Source organism: Mustela erminea, chromosome 3 (assembly GCF_009829155.1).
Source record: "Mustela erminea isolate mMusErm1 chromosome 3, mMusErm1.Pri, whole genome shotgun sequence".
In the NCBI taxonomy this organism is placed as follows: domain Eukaryota; kingdom Metazoa; phylum Chordata; class Mammalia; order Carnivora; family Mustelidae; genus Mustela; species Mustela erminea.
Window position 1 is genome coordinate 103,155,173 of NC_045616.1, and position 13,534 is coordinate 103,168,706.

The 13,534-nt window shown below is 50.2% G+C and overlaps 1 protein-coding gene across 1 annotated transcript in view; it reads left to right on the plus strand.

Annotated features, from left to right (window-relative positions):
• SH3PXD2B (SH3 and PX domains 2B) overlaps positions 1 to 13,534 on the plus strand; it is a 98,718-nt gene that overhangs the window by 30,722 nt on the left and 54,462 nt on the right. Inside the window, exons 2-3 of the mRNA XM_032337003.1 lie at positions 981 to 1,061; positions 11,652 to 11,727. Of these exons, the coding sequence (XP_032192894.1) occupies positions 981 to 1,061; positions 11,652 to 11,727 (157 nt within the window). The remainder of the gene's footprint in view (positions 1 to 980; positions 1,062 to 11,651; positions 11,728 to 13,534) is intronic.

Here is a 13,534-nt window from a genome sequence, read left to right on the forward strand (position 1 = left end):
CTTTTTTTTCTAAGGTTTTATTTATTTATTTGACAGAAATCACAAGTAGACAGAGAAAGAGAGGGAAATAGGATCCCTGCTGAGCAGAGAGCCCAATGCAAGGCTCGATCCCATGACCCTGCGACCATGACCTGAGCCAAAGGCAGAGGCTTTAACCCACTGAGCCACCCAGGCGCCCCTCCAGAGAGCTTTCACATACTTACTTTTTCATTGTCAACTACCCTGCAGCCACAGATCGTTTGTGCAAGTCAGGAAAGGGTTATGCACGTGCTGATTTCTTATCCCCAGTGTCCAGGTGGTGTGCAGGGTCACTAGACCCTGCCTCTGACCCCCTGCCATCTCACTTTGCCCAAATTTGTTATCGTACATTGTGTTCTGTGTGGGCCGTGACCTGCGACAAAGGCTGGAAACATGGCCCCGTTGCTTATAAAGTGCTTCACTGTTCTTAGCCATGTGAAATCCTCACACTGTCACGTGAAGCAAGTGCCGTCAGCCCAATTCACAGATGCAGAAACTGGCACTTGGAGAGAGAAGGGACCTGGCCCGGGGCCTGCTTGGTGAAGTGGCGTGGTGGCTTCGCTTATGAAAAGTAGAAGAGGCCCAAGCGTCGCCGGTCTCAGTGACTTCTGACAAAAGGCAGAATTCTAAGAATGACTGGAAAAAGAGCCAGCCCCAGGGCTCTCTGGATTGAGTGGAAAGCAAGAAATCTACAGTGCTATAAAGAACACCATCTCCTGAGATGAGCTGGGTGCTAATGCTTTCCCATTCTTGATTTCACTTAATCCTTTGCATAGCTCTCAGAGATGGCAGTTATACCCACATTATTAGGGAGGAAGCTGAGACCCAGAGAGAGTGACTTGTGCAAAGCCATTCAGCTGGTACCCAGGTCTTTCTGACTCAACACTGTGTCTTGCTCCAGAGCCCTGGAAATGGAGGGCTCCCTTGGTGTTAATGCCTGTCTCCTCTGTCCCCCTCTGTAGGTCTATATCATCCGGGTTACCTGGTCCAGCGGCTCCACGGAGGCCATTTACCGGCGTTACAGCAAGTTCTTCGACCTCCAGGTAAGGATTTGGAGTGTCTGGTGAGCCGTGGTGTAAGAAGAAATTTAATTGGGCTAACTTTCCATTTTGACATCAGAACCTAGACCCTCATCTGTAGCAGACACATAGTATTCTTTTTTATTTCTTAGACTTGAAAATGTCCGTGTGCTCACTTCAGCCGCCCGGGTACTGAAATCAGAATGATGTAGAAATTAACATGATCCCTGTGCAAGAATGACACAAAACTGTGGAACACACGCTTGACTATTCCAGGAGGGAAAAAACCTTCCTGGCTTCAGGCATAGCTTGATCTAGGTTTTTCACAGTACCACTGCACCCAGCTCCTTCCACTCATCCTGCATTCCTATGTTCACAGTATTGGCTTTATCCTCAGATCCCACGGGGTTACAGAATGCTCTGAGCTTATACTCAGCGGGAAGGAGTGAAAGGTCACTTCCCAGAAGTCCCAGTGAACACAGTGTCCTCTGCATACCATCCCATGTCTTGACCTCACATGTTCTCTTGGAAGGTTGGGTGATATTAACCACAGGCAGCCTTGTTCGTATGGACCTAATCCATTCCTAAAAATGCTGCATAAAGAGTTTCCAGAATCTGTATTTCATTATTTTAAAGGGGGAGGCAAGATAATAACATGCTCTTAACCAGTTTCCCCAATATCACTAAAACAATCTCAGACGCCTACGTAACATGCTGCCAAGAGTTATTGCATAATGGAAACCAACTGAAACACCAGTTACCTAATTATTAAAATGCGCTGAACTTGTTAGTGGTATTTTGTGTTCACAAAATGCAACAAAATAAAACAGTACCATATGTAAATTACATTTTCCTTCTGGTCCACAGCAAACATGTAAATACACAGAAAGGCTGTATGTTAAAGATGCTAAGATACTATCTAAAACAGACTTGGCAGGAGCAGCTTAGGGGCCAGGAAGGGGCTGAACCCTAGGGGAGAGGCAAGGAAGATGACTCCCAATGCCCTTAAATGACATGAACAGGAGGTATAGCCCTGTCTGAGAATGACCAAGACACCCTCTTACCTAGATGCCCTCTTACCCTCTTACCTCTGTGCAGAGCTTTTATAGCAGGTCTTCAGTTCAGAGATTGAATGTTGGGTAAACACTTCTACACGTTACTAGACTGACTTTTCACACATGGCATGTCTGTGTAGGGAGGACTGCCTATATTTTGCTTCCAGAAGCCTCTTGTCTGCCTCTTACCTCCAGAAGATAACAGGGGGCAGAGAACAGTGAAACTGCTACAGTCAGGATTGCTAGCCTGCAGATTATGGACACCCACACAGCAAACACCCCCTGAGCAGCTTAGGCAGGAAGAGAGGGGTAGGGGAGATTTATGGGAGGAGGCAGCTTTGCCCCACAGAGCCCAGAGCAGGAAAGGCAGCCGGCCTCATGGGGGCCACGGAACTAGCAACTGAATGGCCCTCAGAGGCCCAGCAGCTCCCCAGCCATCTATCACTGTGGCCCCAGGGTCTCCCACTGAGCCTACTTTGTTTTCCTGCTAGCCTCTCCAGACCAGCTTCCCTGGACCCATTAGCCTATATACCCCGGACAGCACCGCAGTCCCCAAGTTGAAATGTCCTTCCCTGTCGTCAACACACCGGTGTTTCTAGGTGCTGGGTCCAGTCTCCAGAGGAGAAAATCTGATTGTCCCAAGGGTATTGGGTCCACCTCCGAGCCTGTCAGCTGTGGCCAGAGAGGTCGGGGCGTTTGGTATAGCGTCATCAGGAGGAGGAGGCTGGACGAGGACAGGGTGGGGAGGAGCTTCTGGAAGCACATATGGAAATGTTAATTGCTATTCTGCAGCCCATGAGGCAGCATATCCAGGGCTTTAGACCTAGACAGACTGGGTTCAAACCTCAGCTTGCCTTTCAGATCTCTGCTTGGTGTCCCCTCTTTGTGTTTCTGAGACTCGGTCTCCCCATCTGCATGTTCAAAGTGAAAACACTTTCTTGTGCATTCATGGTGACAGTTAATTGAGATGTGCCATGCTCAGTAAGCACATTAGCTGTCATTAGCTGTCCCTCTGTTCAGATGAGACTTGCCCAAGGTGACATCATTTGGAACTGTTTGAGCCAGCGTATGTTCACGAGTCTCCCTGGCCCAAAGCCTGTCCTCCCTCAACTCTCCTGTTCTGACTCAACTTTCTTATTTCTACCAGAACTTAAAAGTGAGGTTTTCTTCCCCACTCAGCATAATGGGCAATAATTGGGGGTTTGCTATCACAGAAACAGCTGCCTCAGGCTCCCCTCCCTGCTAGTCTAAAGGCAGTGGTGTTCAGCCAGCTTTAAAGAGTCCCAGATGGGTGGCTGGAGTGGGAAAGTCACGGAATTCCAGAGGGTCCTGCTGTCCTAGAAATGGCCGGCTGCCCACCCCCTACATCCCAGAGGGGGTATCTGGCAGAGAGTAGGGCAGACCCCACCAGCCAAAGTCAGCTGTTCCCAAGGACGAGTCAGGGAGGCCCGCCCGTATGGGGCTGTGACCCCCTGAAGTAAGATGATTTCATGATCCCACCCTCCCCTTCCTCCTGTCTGGCGAGTAGCCTCGGCTTTTTCAAAAGTATCTTGGCACAGAAGAGTATGGGGAGGGCCAAACTTTCGTGGAGGAACAGCTAGGCCAATGTGGCGTAATGGAAAACGCAGAGGACTCAGTCAGGAGACTTGGGGCCCAGCCACCTGTGCTGTGTGGCCTTTGGCACACCCCTTAACCCCTTTGTTGCCTTACTATCCTCATCAGGAACGTGAGGTAATGACAATAGAAACAGCATTTCTGGACCGTTGACTGCTCAGCATCTCAATATATTGACTCCTTTAATCCTCATGTTAAACTTATTAAATTACATAGATGAAGAATCGTAGGCTCAGAGAAGTTAAGTCATTTGCACAAGGTCACACAGCTAGTGAATATCAGAACTTGGATTTAAAACTAAGCGGGTGATACCAGATACAACACTCTTAGCCACTGTGCTTCTAGTGCCCTCTCTCTAGTGGCTCCTTCACAAGGTTTATGTGGCCTTAAGGGACGTGATGTGTGTCCAGAAGGAGTAGAGCACAGAGACAGCAGATTAGTGATTGCCAGGAGCTGGGGGGAGGGGGAAAGGGAAAGAGGCTCTTTGTCAGTACTGGGTATCTTTTAGGGGTGATGAAAATGTTCTGGAATTGATGGTCATGGTTGCATAGCCTTGTGAATATACTAAAAACCACTGGATTGTACACTTTAAAAGGGTAAATTTTATGGTATTTAGGTATATCTCAGTTGCTTTTTTTTTTTTTAAAAAGTGATGGTATGTGTGAGCAGTTTCTGGGCTGTCGAGCCCCGAACAAATGTCAGCTGTTGGGATTATTGATGGGCGTGGGTTGCTGCTGGGAACTGGCGTAAAGATTAGAGGAAGAGACGGTGCCAGTTTAATAGAGTGGTTAAGATCCTGGGCTTCGATCCAAATGCTGCCACTTACTGGCTGTGAGATCTTGGTTTAGTCAGTACTGTTTTAGTTGCAGATGACAGAAACCCAGTCAAAATGGATTACTCAAAAAGAACATTGATTAGCTGAACGTAACTGAGACATCTAAGTGTTCTTGGCTTCAGGTGTGGCTGGATCTAGGATCAAAAGTGTCAGTGAGGACCTGCCTTCCTCCAGTTCTCCTTGTTCTTCATGCCCAAGCAGGGTGATGGGTGATTCAGAGGTGGTCACAGCTCCAAGCTGTATCCCACAGGTCAGCTCAGTGGCTTCAGGAAAAAGAACACCCTCAACACTTTAAGCAAAAGTCTCACTGGTTCATCTTAGGCCAGTGGCTGGACCAGTCAGGGCCGCCCTAGGGACTGGAGTAGAATGTGCGTAGACTAACTGAGGAGTAGAAGATTCCCCTGAAGGAATCAGACAGCTGCCACAGAGGGGGGATAGCCTGTACATGACAGAAAACAACATATGCTCCTCCGGGTCGGGGCAGGACATTCCGGCAGAGGAAACAGTCTACAGAGAGACTGCCTGGGGTAGAAAGGAAGAGCATGACTCAGGCTCCTTTGTGGGAAAAGAGACTCACAGTCACCAGCAAGAAGGTCCCCTTTATGACAGTCCACCTTCCAGTGTGATTTCCTGACCCTCTTCTGCTTAGAACAGCCAGACCCTAATCGTCATTCCTGCCACTTCCCAGTGGATCTCTGACCTCGTATCTCATTCATTCTAGGGTGCAGGCTATAGAGCCCTGGGCTTGGAATGGCAAGACCTGGTATCTGGTCCCAGCACTGTGTTACCAGCTGTGTGGCCTTGGGCAGGCCACTCAGCCTCTCTGAACCTCCCTTTCTGCCATAGCCGGGGCCCATGCTGGAGAGTCCATTACAGCGTGCCAGAGAGAGCTGGCATATGAGCAGGGCACGGGGACGGCCAGAACGCGCAGAGCGCTGAGGGCAGTGCCTGGCGGAAATGGGGTTTGGTAGAGTGACACTGTGACGGGGTCAGTGAGTATTTGCTGAAATACACCATGTGTCCACTTTCTGTGCCATCCCATTTAGTCCTGATGTCACAGAGAAGGAAGCAGAAGCTCGGAGAGGCAGAGTCCTATGCCCAGAAGCAGCATGGCTGTGATTCAGGCCCAGGTGTGGCTGAGTCTGAAACCCGTGCTCCCAACCATTGAGCCCCCCAGCCTCCTTGAGGCCCAGCATTGCCTTTATATCTGTCTTTTCAAAGCCGGGTTTGCCTCTGAGTCCTGCCTAGAGCTGGCCTTCAGGAGCCCTTCTGGCACTCCCACTAAGATGCGGCTAGAACCTGTCTTGCAGAGGGCTGCTCCCAGCACAACACAGGCCCAGCACAAACAGGCCTCAGATGGGAGAGGGGTCCACTCTACACCACGCCATGCGACCTTTGCCCTCTGAGTTTTCCCAGGGGTTCAGTGTGTCCCCCAGGCCAGCGTCATGGTCTTTAGCAGAGCTGGGGCAGCCCTCACAGAAGGCACAGTTAGCTATGTGCTAAGCCAGACCTGAGCCAGACCCCAGTGTGCAGAGAGGGACCTCTGTCCCAGCCAGGGGGCCTTAGGCAGAGCTCACTTCCTGGAGGAGCTGACATCTGAGCAGGGCCTTTACAAAAAGTAAGGAGCCGACCTGCTGGCAGGATAGAGGAGGGCTTTACCTGAAGAGGAAGCCACATGTGCAAATGTATAGAGGCAGGATTTCTAGCTGGGCATCTGGCAGAATTCCCGTGGTGGGGAACACAGAGCCAGCTGGGTCACTCTGCCTAGCATGGAGCTCAGGGGAGAAATGGGAGAACATTCCATCTGTGAGGACCCAGAGAGGGCTGTTCCTAGGGACAGGGGCTTGCTGGGAGAGTTGTTTCTGAGGCACAGCTCATCCCAGAGTTGGGAGCGGCTGTCCCAGGGCGCACAGCAGAAGTCATTTGTTTCTCACAAGGGTTGAGACATGACCGACCTGTCCCCTCTCCAGGAGTTTGATGGCCCCAACTGCCCTTCTGAGCTTTGGCGAATGTCTGCCCAGAAGCCCCCATGCTCCACCCCAGAGGCCAAAGGAAAGGGAGTGTCTCCTCATCTTCTCTGGGGGCAGGTACAAGGGGTGGCAGAACTGAAGGGCTCCCACTCCCCAGGCGGACCTGGCCTAGCCGGGAAGGCTGCCCAGCAAGATCCTAGGCAAAAGCTGGCCTCAGAATCCACCAGCCGTATTTATCTGTATTTATTGAAGTACTGAATAGCAAAGGCTGGGTCCTCAGACACACAGACACTGTCTTCAGAAATTGCAGGGCCTCCCACATGTTGTACACGCTTCATGGAGTCATCCTTCCCTGCCGTCTGAAAAGCTGTGGCCATCTCGGTGGCGAGTAGCTGAGACAGCCCTTTCCCGCATGGTCAGCAGTTCTTGATTTCTGAAATGGAAAGGAACAACATTGTGTTGGTCAGTTGGCTCTGATTCCCAGTCCAGGGGTCCTGTCGCTGCCACCTAGAACCTTTCTCTTAATGTCTCTTCTCCTAGACCACAGAATAAGGGAGGGCTTTCCATGGCTGACCAAACCAGATAACCACTTTTTTTTTTTTTTTTAACTCATTCATTCATTCTTTCTTTGCACGGTTGTATGCCACGGACCCAGCACCTACCAGTGAGGAGGTACTGGGGCAGGCCGGAGGGCAGGCAGACTGATAAGGAAGTCAGACTGAGAAAACGCTGACCTGGACCGAAGGGGCTGCAGGAAGAAGAGCGAGGTGGGGAGGTGGGCCCCACGTGGCCTGTCCGCCAGGACCCAGACCGTGCTGATATTTAGCCAGACCAGCTCCTCGAGGGGCAAAGTTTCCAAAGACAACGAGCCATGTCCACCAGGTCCGGGTATGTCATTGTGTGCTGTTCCGAGGACCACGTGGCTTCCCAGCGACCCTGCGCACGGCGGTCTCCACGGCCTGCTCTGGCTCTTCTGGGACAGGAGGCTTTGTGATCCTGAGGGAGTAAATCCCTCCAAGTCCAGTCTGCCACTAACACAAACCACGTGTGGCCCTCCACGCCAGCTTCCACACTGTTTTCCTTGGACAGCGTGTCTCCTTTCTCCCCACCACAAGCTGATGTGTTGAAAACTGCTGATGGAGTGTTCTCTCTTCCCCCTTGGAGGCCTGCAGTGTGGCCACTTGACGTGGCTTCCTCTCCCTTCCCATCCCCCAGACTGACTCACTTTCCTCCTCGGTTTCCAGTCCTTCTCACCCCGAGCACCTTCCTTTTATTATCTGGGCGGCAGGGCATGGATTTTCTAGTTTCCCAGGAGAGCAGTCTACCCTGGGCCTCAGCCCGGCATGCCTCTGGTCCTGTTGCTGCAGACTGCCTGGGTCTGGGGGTTCCCATGGAGTGTCTGGAATGTGGCCTGTGGGTGCTAAGTACAACAGCTCTCTGGATAGAAGCAGTTTGTGGCCTATGAGCCTGGACACACTAAGACCAAGAGCAAACTAACTCACAGGCTCTGATCTCTGCTTGCCCATAGTCCTCTTAGATTGTCGTTCTCATTGGCAGGGTGATAAAGAAAGCGAACTAAAATTGGATATGGCTAAATGAGGAGGGTGGGTGTTCTAGTCCAGCCCTGCACCGTCTGTGATGATGGCTCTGGTCATGTGAGGCTATTTAAATGAATAGGAATTAAATGAAATTAAAAGTTTGATTCTCCAGTCTCTGGAGCCATGTTTCAAGCGCTCAGCCTTGGAGCTCTCTCTAGGGCTAGTGGCTGCAGTAAGGGCCATACAGACATAGAGCTCTGCCATTACTGCAGAAAGTTCTGTTGGATAGCCAAGCTCTGGCTCCCGAGGGCACTTGGATAGTCTGAGGACTTTGCTAACCTGGAAACACAGCCTTGTGATGGAATGTTATTCAGCCTTAAAAAGAAAGGACATTCTGACCCTGCTCCAATGTGGCTGAAACTCAAGGACATGGTACTGAGCGAAATAAGCCAGACACCGAAGGACGGACACGGCGCGATTCCGTGACACGCAGCACCGAGAACAGGGAGATCTGTGCAGATGGAAAGGGCAGCAGTGGTTGCCAGGGGCTTGGGGTGGAGAATAAGGAGTTCGTATTTAATGGGGACTGTTTCAGTTTTGGATGATGAGGAGCTTCTGGAGGTGGATGGTGGTGATGGTTGCACAGCAGTGTGAATGTGCTTCATGCCACTCGTTGTGTGGTCAGAAGGGTCAAAATGGTAAAGCAGACTGCGGTCCTCCTTCCCCAGATGCTGACTCGGGCTCCCTGGGCCGGGAGGCTGGCCCCTGACATGCAGTGGGCCCGAGGAAGCATCAGAATGTAACTCCAGGACTGTCTGGTCCCCAGGGTACATACAGTCTGTGCTTAGACTTCACAGCATGAAACCCAGATCTGCCGCCTCAAATTAATAAATGACATTTGGCGGGAGACACTTCAGCTCTTTGGGCCATGCTCGTCCGGGTAAAAGCAAGTCAGGACAAAGGACGAGAGAGTAACTTCCTAAGGCGTGCTGTCGGGGACCACAGGCAGCGCTGGGGAGGCCTGTTCCTCTGACCTCCTTCTGACAGGCACAGAAGGAAGCCAGGAAGGGGAACGGGTGGATGGATTACTGGCGCATGCCGTTCTTTTCTCCGGAGTTCTCTTTATCGGTGTTCCAGCATCATCCTGACAAATAAAACTGAGAAGGACCAAAAAAGATGGCGTTAGACAAAACCTGTCATTTCTGAAAGACTCTGTAGCTAAGACCGAACGATCACCCCACTTTTCTAAAGAAAGCATGCTGTTCACCTGCGCACAAAATATTCAACTTACTTTATCTCAGGCTGATTTTTCACACTTGCGTGACACTCCAAAGCCACCCTTGAGAGTGATCTTAGGGAAAGGGAGTGGGATTTCAGTTAAGGTACCTGAACTAGCCGGACCACCACTTAGCTGGGCAACGTCAGGCAGCTGTCCACCTCTGCTCCCCAGTTTCTCCTATCTGGGACATGGGGAGCAAACATTTGTATCACAGAGTTACTGCGAAGGTCAGATCAAACCATGCGTAGAAAGGTTTACTAACCGTAAACTGCCAAACAACTGTTAGTCGTGGTGACTAATTAGTGTTTAATATTACAAATAGTACAATTAGTGTTTAATATTACAAATAGTTTAATAATACAAATAGTATTAGCTAGGGCACTTAGCAAACAGGTGAAGCTGTCCCCCACAGTGTTCCATTCGTCGCCTCGGTCAGTTTTTGCTGAATGTCGACTTTGTGCCGGCATCGGAAAGCTCCTGGATGCAAAGAAAGCAGCCTGCCTTTGCCCATGGGCCTGCTCTGGGCTCTCCAGTTGCTGAATGATGGTGGACCAAACATGTCCCGTGATGTCCCAAACTTGTCCCATTGCCACACAGCACAGAGTAGGGCCAATGGGAAACCACAGATCAGACCATGACCTCTGGGCTGCTCTGCAGGGTACCGGGCAGGCCAAGGCAGACATCTTTGGGGGCATCACAGAGGACAGCACCAGTGGGGCAAGGAGCCCCAACTCGCCTCCTAGGCCCTCAGAGCGATCCATGTTCATTGTCTCTGCTGTGTCGTCAAGGCTGGTGATGTGACGGCAGGGAAGCCACAGGCTTCCACCCCTGGCCGCATCGCTTGCTGGCTGCAAGCCCATGGCAGATTTCTTCCCTCTCTGGGCTCCAGTTTCCTGGCTAATCATGTCCACCTTGAAGGAGTATTCAGAAGATTTAGTGAGAGCATGTGCCTAAAGAATCTGGTGCCTGGCACGGATAACGTGTTTCTGTTGCCCCTCCAGCCTCTCCTCCCCCTCCCTGCTCACAAGCCATGCTTCTTCAGACTTTCTTTCCTTCTACCAGAGGGGCATCTTGAATGTCTTTGTCCTGGAGGAGAAATGATGAGCGGGCTTGTCACATTCCAGCCATCACATGGGGGGCTCAAGGGTCCCTTTCCCTCTGCTGGAATCCCGGGCCCAGGTGCCCGTAGGGTGGTTATGCTGCCGTGACAGAGAGCCTCTCTGTACAACAAGGGCCCATCTCTCACTCGGGTTGCATGTCCGTCGGAGCTTGCTGGGGGCTCTGGACCTGCAGGGGCAGAGAACACACCCTTTCACACACACAGAGACACACCACTGTCTGCTGTGGCCAGTCACATGGCAGAGAGAAGTGGAGGTAATGAATCACACACCACTCATGGCTCTCCCACCCCAAAGTCACACGTATCTCTTCTGCTCACATGTAACTGGCCACATCCCACCGCCAGGAGGTGGGGAAGTACTGATCTACGGTGTGCTCAGGAAAAGAGCCAGAAATCTGATGACAGCCTCCATCACTGCCACGGCCCTGCTTTAATCCATAAAGTAACACTGCACGTCGGTCTCATTAGGGCCTACTTAGAGATGAGACCCAAGGTCTGTCAATTCCCCAAGACCACAAACAACAGGTCCTTGGGATTTTGTCTATCAAATCAGAGAGGTGTTTATCACACTAGTGAAAGGTTTCCAGTCTAGGGACTCTGCCCCTGTCCTTTCCCACTCCCGCAGTAGCCTACACCTACCTCTGAAGGTGCTTCCTACACCACCCTGTAAGAATCAGTTTCCTTTTCAGTCTCTCTGAACTACAGTCTTTTCATCTCCAAACCCCATGTGCCTAGCCCAGAGCGGGGCCCAGATCTATCTTTTGGGCCAACTACGGAATCTTAGCATGGTAGGGAAGTGTAATCATCTCACAGACCTAGATCTAACCAGCCTGAGTTTCAGTGGTTTGTTACCCAACAAAACCTGCAATTCTTAGGAAACAGATTGACCTACTGTCAGTGGAATTCTGGTGGCTCTGGGGGTTCCTGTTTCCGGTCCTGTGGCTGGAGACCCCCAGGAAAACTGAGAATGGCCTCTCCCAGCTCTGAGCCTTCACTGATACGGTGGCTGTGGACAGAGAATTGTTTTCAGGGAGATCCTTCATCCCACTGACATTGCCTTCCCCATTAGTCTGGGTTTCTGAAAAGCTGAACACAGCAAGCCTTTGTATATCAAGTCACGTATTTCACATAATTCCCTTAAAATGTCAGAGATGCATTTATCATATTAAAGGCTTCTATTTTTGCTATTCTCCCCCTGTTTAGATGCAGATGTTGGACAAATTTCCCATGGAAGGAGGACAGAAGGATCCCAAACAGCGGATCATTCCCTTTCTACCAGGTGGGTGAGACACATGCTGTCAGAAGGGGCTCTGGGGGATCCAGGACAACCCCCACATCTCTCAGCTTAGCTTCCTGGGACAGTGTCCTAATGACCAGAGTCCCAGTCATTTGTAGAAATTAGTGTCTAAGGATAAGTGCTGTGGGGTTAGATGCTACACCATCTACTGCGGCAAGATACTTCAGCTCCAGGATCCTCAGTTTTTCTGTCTCTGCAGTGGGAATAATTAGAGCTCATAAAGCTTTTGTAGTGTGTGGCATCTTTGTTTGGCTACAGTGTGACTTTGCTATTGCCATGGCATGAATTTACACCAATTTGGCAACTTAAAACTACCCTCATTTATTATCTCACAGGAAGTCCAGACAGATGCTGCTGGGTTCTCTGGTTAGTCTCCTAAGGCAGAAGTCATCGTCTTGGCCAGGCTGGGCTCTTATCTAGAGGATTAGAGAAAAATCCACTTCCAGCCTCATTCAGGTTGTTGGCAGAATTCAATTCCTTGCAGTTATGGAAATAGAATACGGGTTTCCTTGCTTGCTCTCAGCCAGGGACCCCTCAGCTTCCAGAAGCTGCCTGCATTCCTATCCATCTTCTAGCTGGCACTGGGGCATTGAACCTTTCCCATGCTTTGATATCTCTCTGACTTCCCCTTCTGCCACCTGTTGGAGAAAGCTGTTGGCTTTTAAGGACTCACGCATTATGTTATACCTACCTAGCTAATCCAGGATAATTTCCCTCTCTTAAAGTGAACTGTAGCATACACTGTAACAAGAACCTAGGAGTGAGATCTCATCATATACACAGGCTATGGAGTTCTGGGACTCTGAGGATGAGGATGGACATCTTTGGGGGCCCATTTTAAAAATTCTGTCTACCTGTCTGCCACAGTAACCAAGCACCTGCTGAGCTCCAGTCGCTGTGTAGAAGTTAACACATTCATGGTTGATCCCTGCCCTTAGACATGAAGTGTTCCTTTCCCCTCCCAAAAAAAAATTCCTTTAGGAATAGTATTAAGTATGTCTACTGTAGGCCAGTCATGGGGCTGAGTGCTTTACAGTCATTACCTTGTTTAGGCTTCAGAATAACCCTGTGCTCATTTTGTAGATGAGGAAATTGAGGCTCAGAGAAATTATGATCATTTGCACAAAAAGCAGAGCTGGGCTTCAAACACAGCTTTGGCTGGCTCCAAAATTCATGCCTGAAGTCAAATGGCCCCAGTTCAAATGCCAGTGCCTCCACTCATCCACTGCTACCTTCAGTGAATTATTTAAGCACAGAGTTTCCTTCTTCATTTACAAATTGGAGGTAATAGTGATACTTAAATAATAAACTTGTTGTGAGGATTAGCTAAGTGCTAAGTGACACATAACTAGCAGCAATCAAGCACTTACTATTATTTTTATGTACAGATAATCAGCAAATTGACAGTCACCCAAAACCACAAATATTTAGAGCTGGAAGGGCCCTTTAGATCTTTTCCATTTTGCAGACAAGGGAGCAGGCCAGAGAGGAGGGAGACTCCCTGGGTCCCCCGCCCACCAGGAGCCCACCCTCCCCTCCCTACTCCAGGGTTCTGCAGTCAGCACATCAAGTGGTTCTTCCAGATATTAACATCACAGAGTGGACTTAGAGACAGGGTAGATGTGTTTGCCAGGCCTCATCTACTGGGAGAATCATTTGCCTAAAAAAGCTGATGTTTTTAGTTCTTCCACGGAGAAGTGTGCAATCAGACTGGAATTTTTGTCTCCAGTTGGAGAAAACCCAGTGTGCCAACGCAGCAGCCAACTCGTAGTGCTCCCGAGCATGGGAT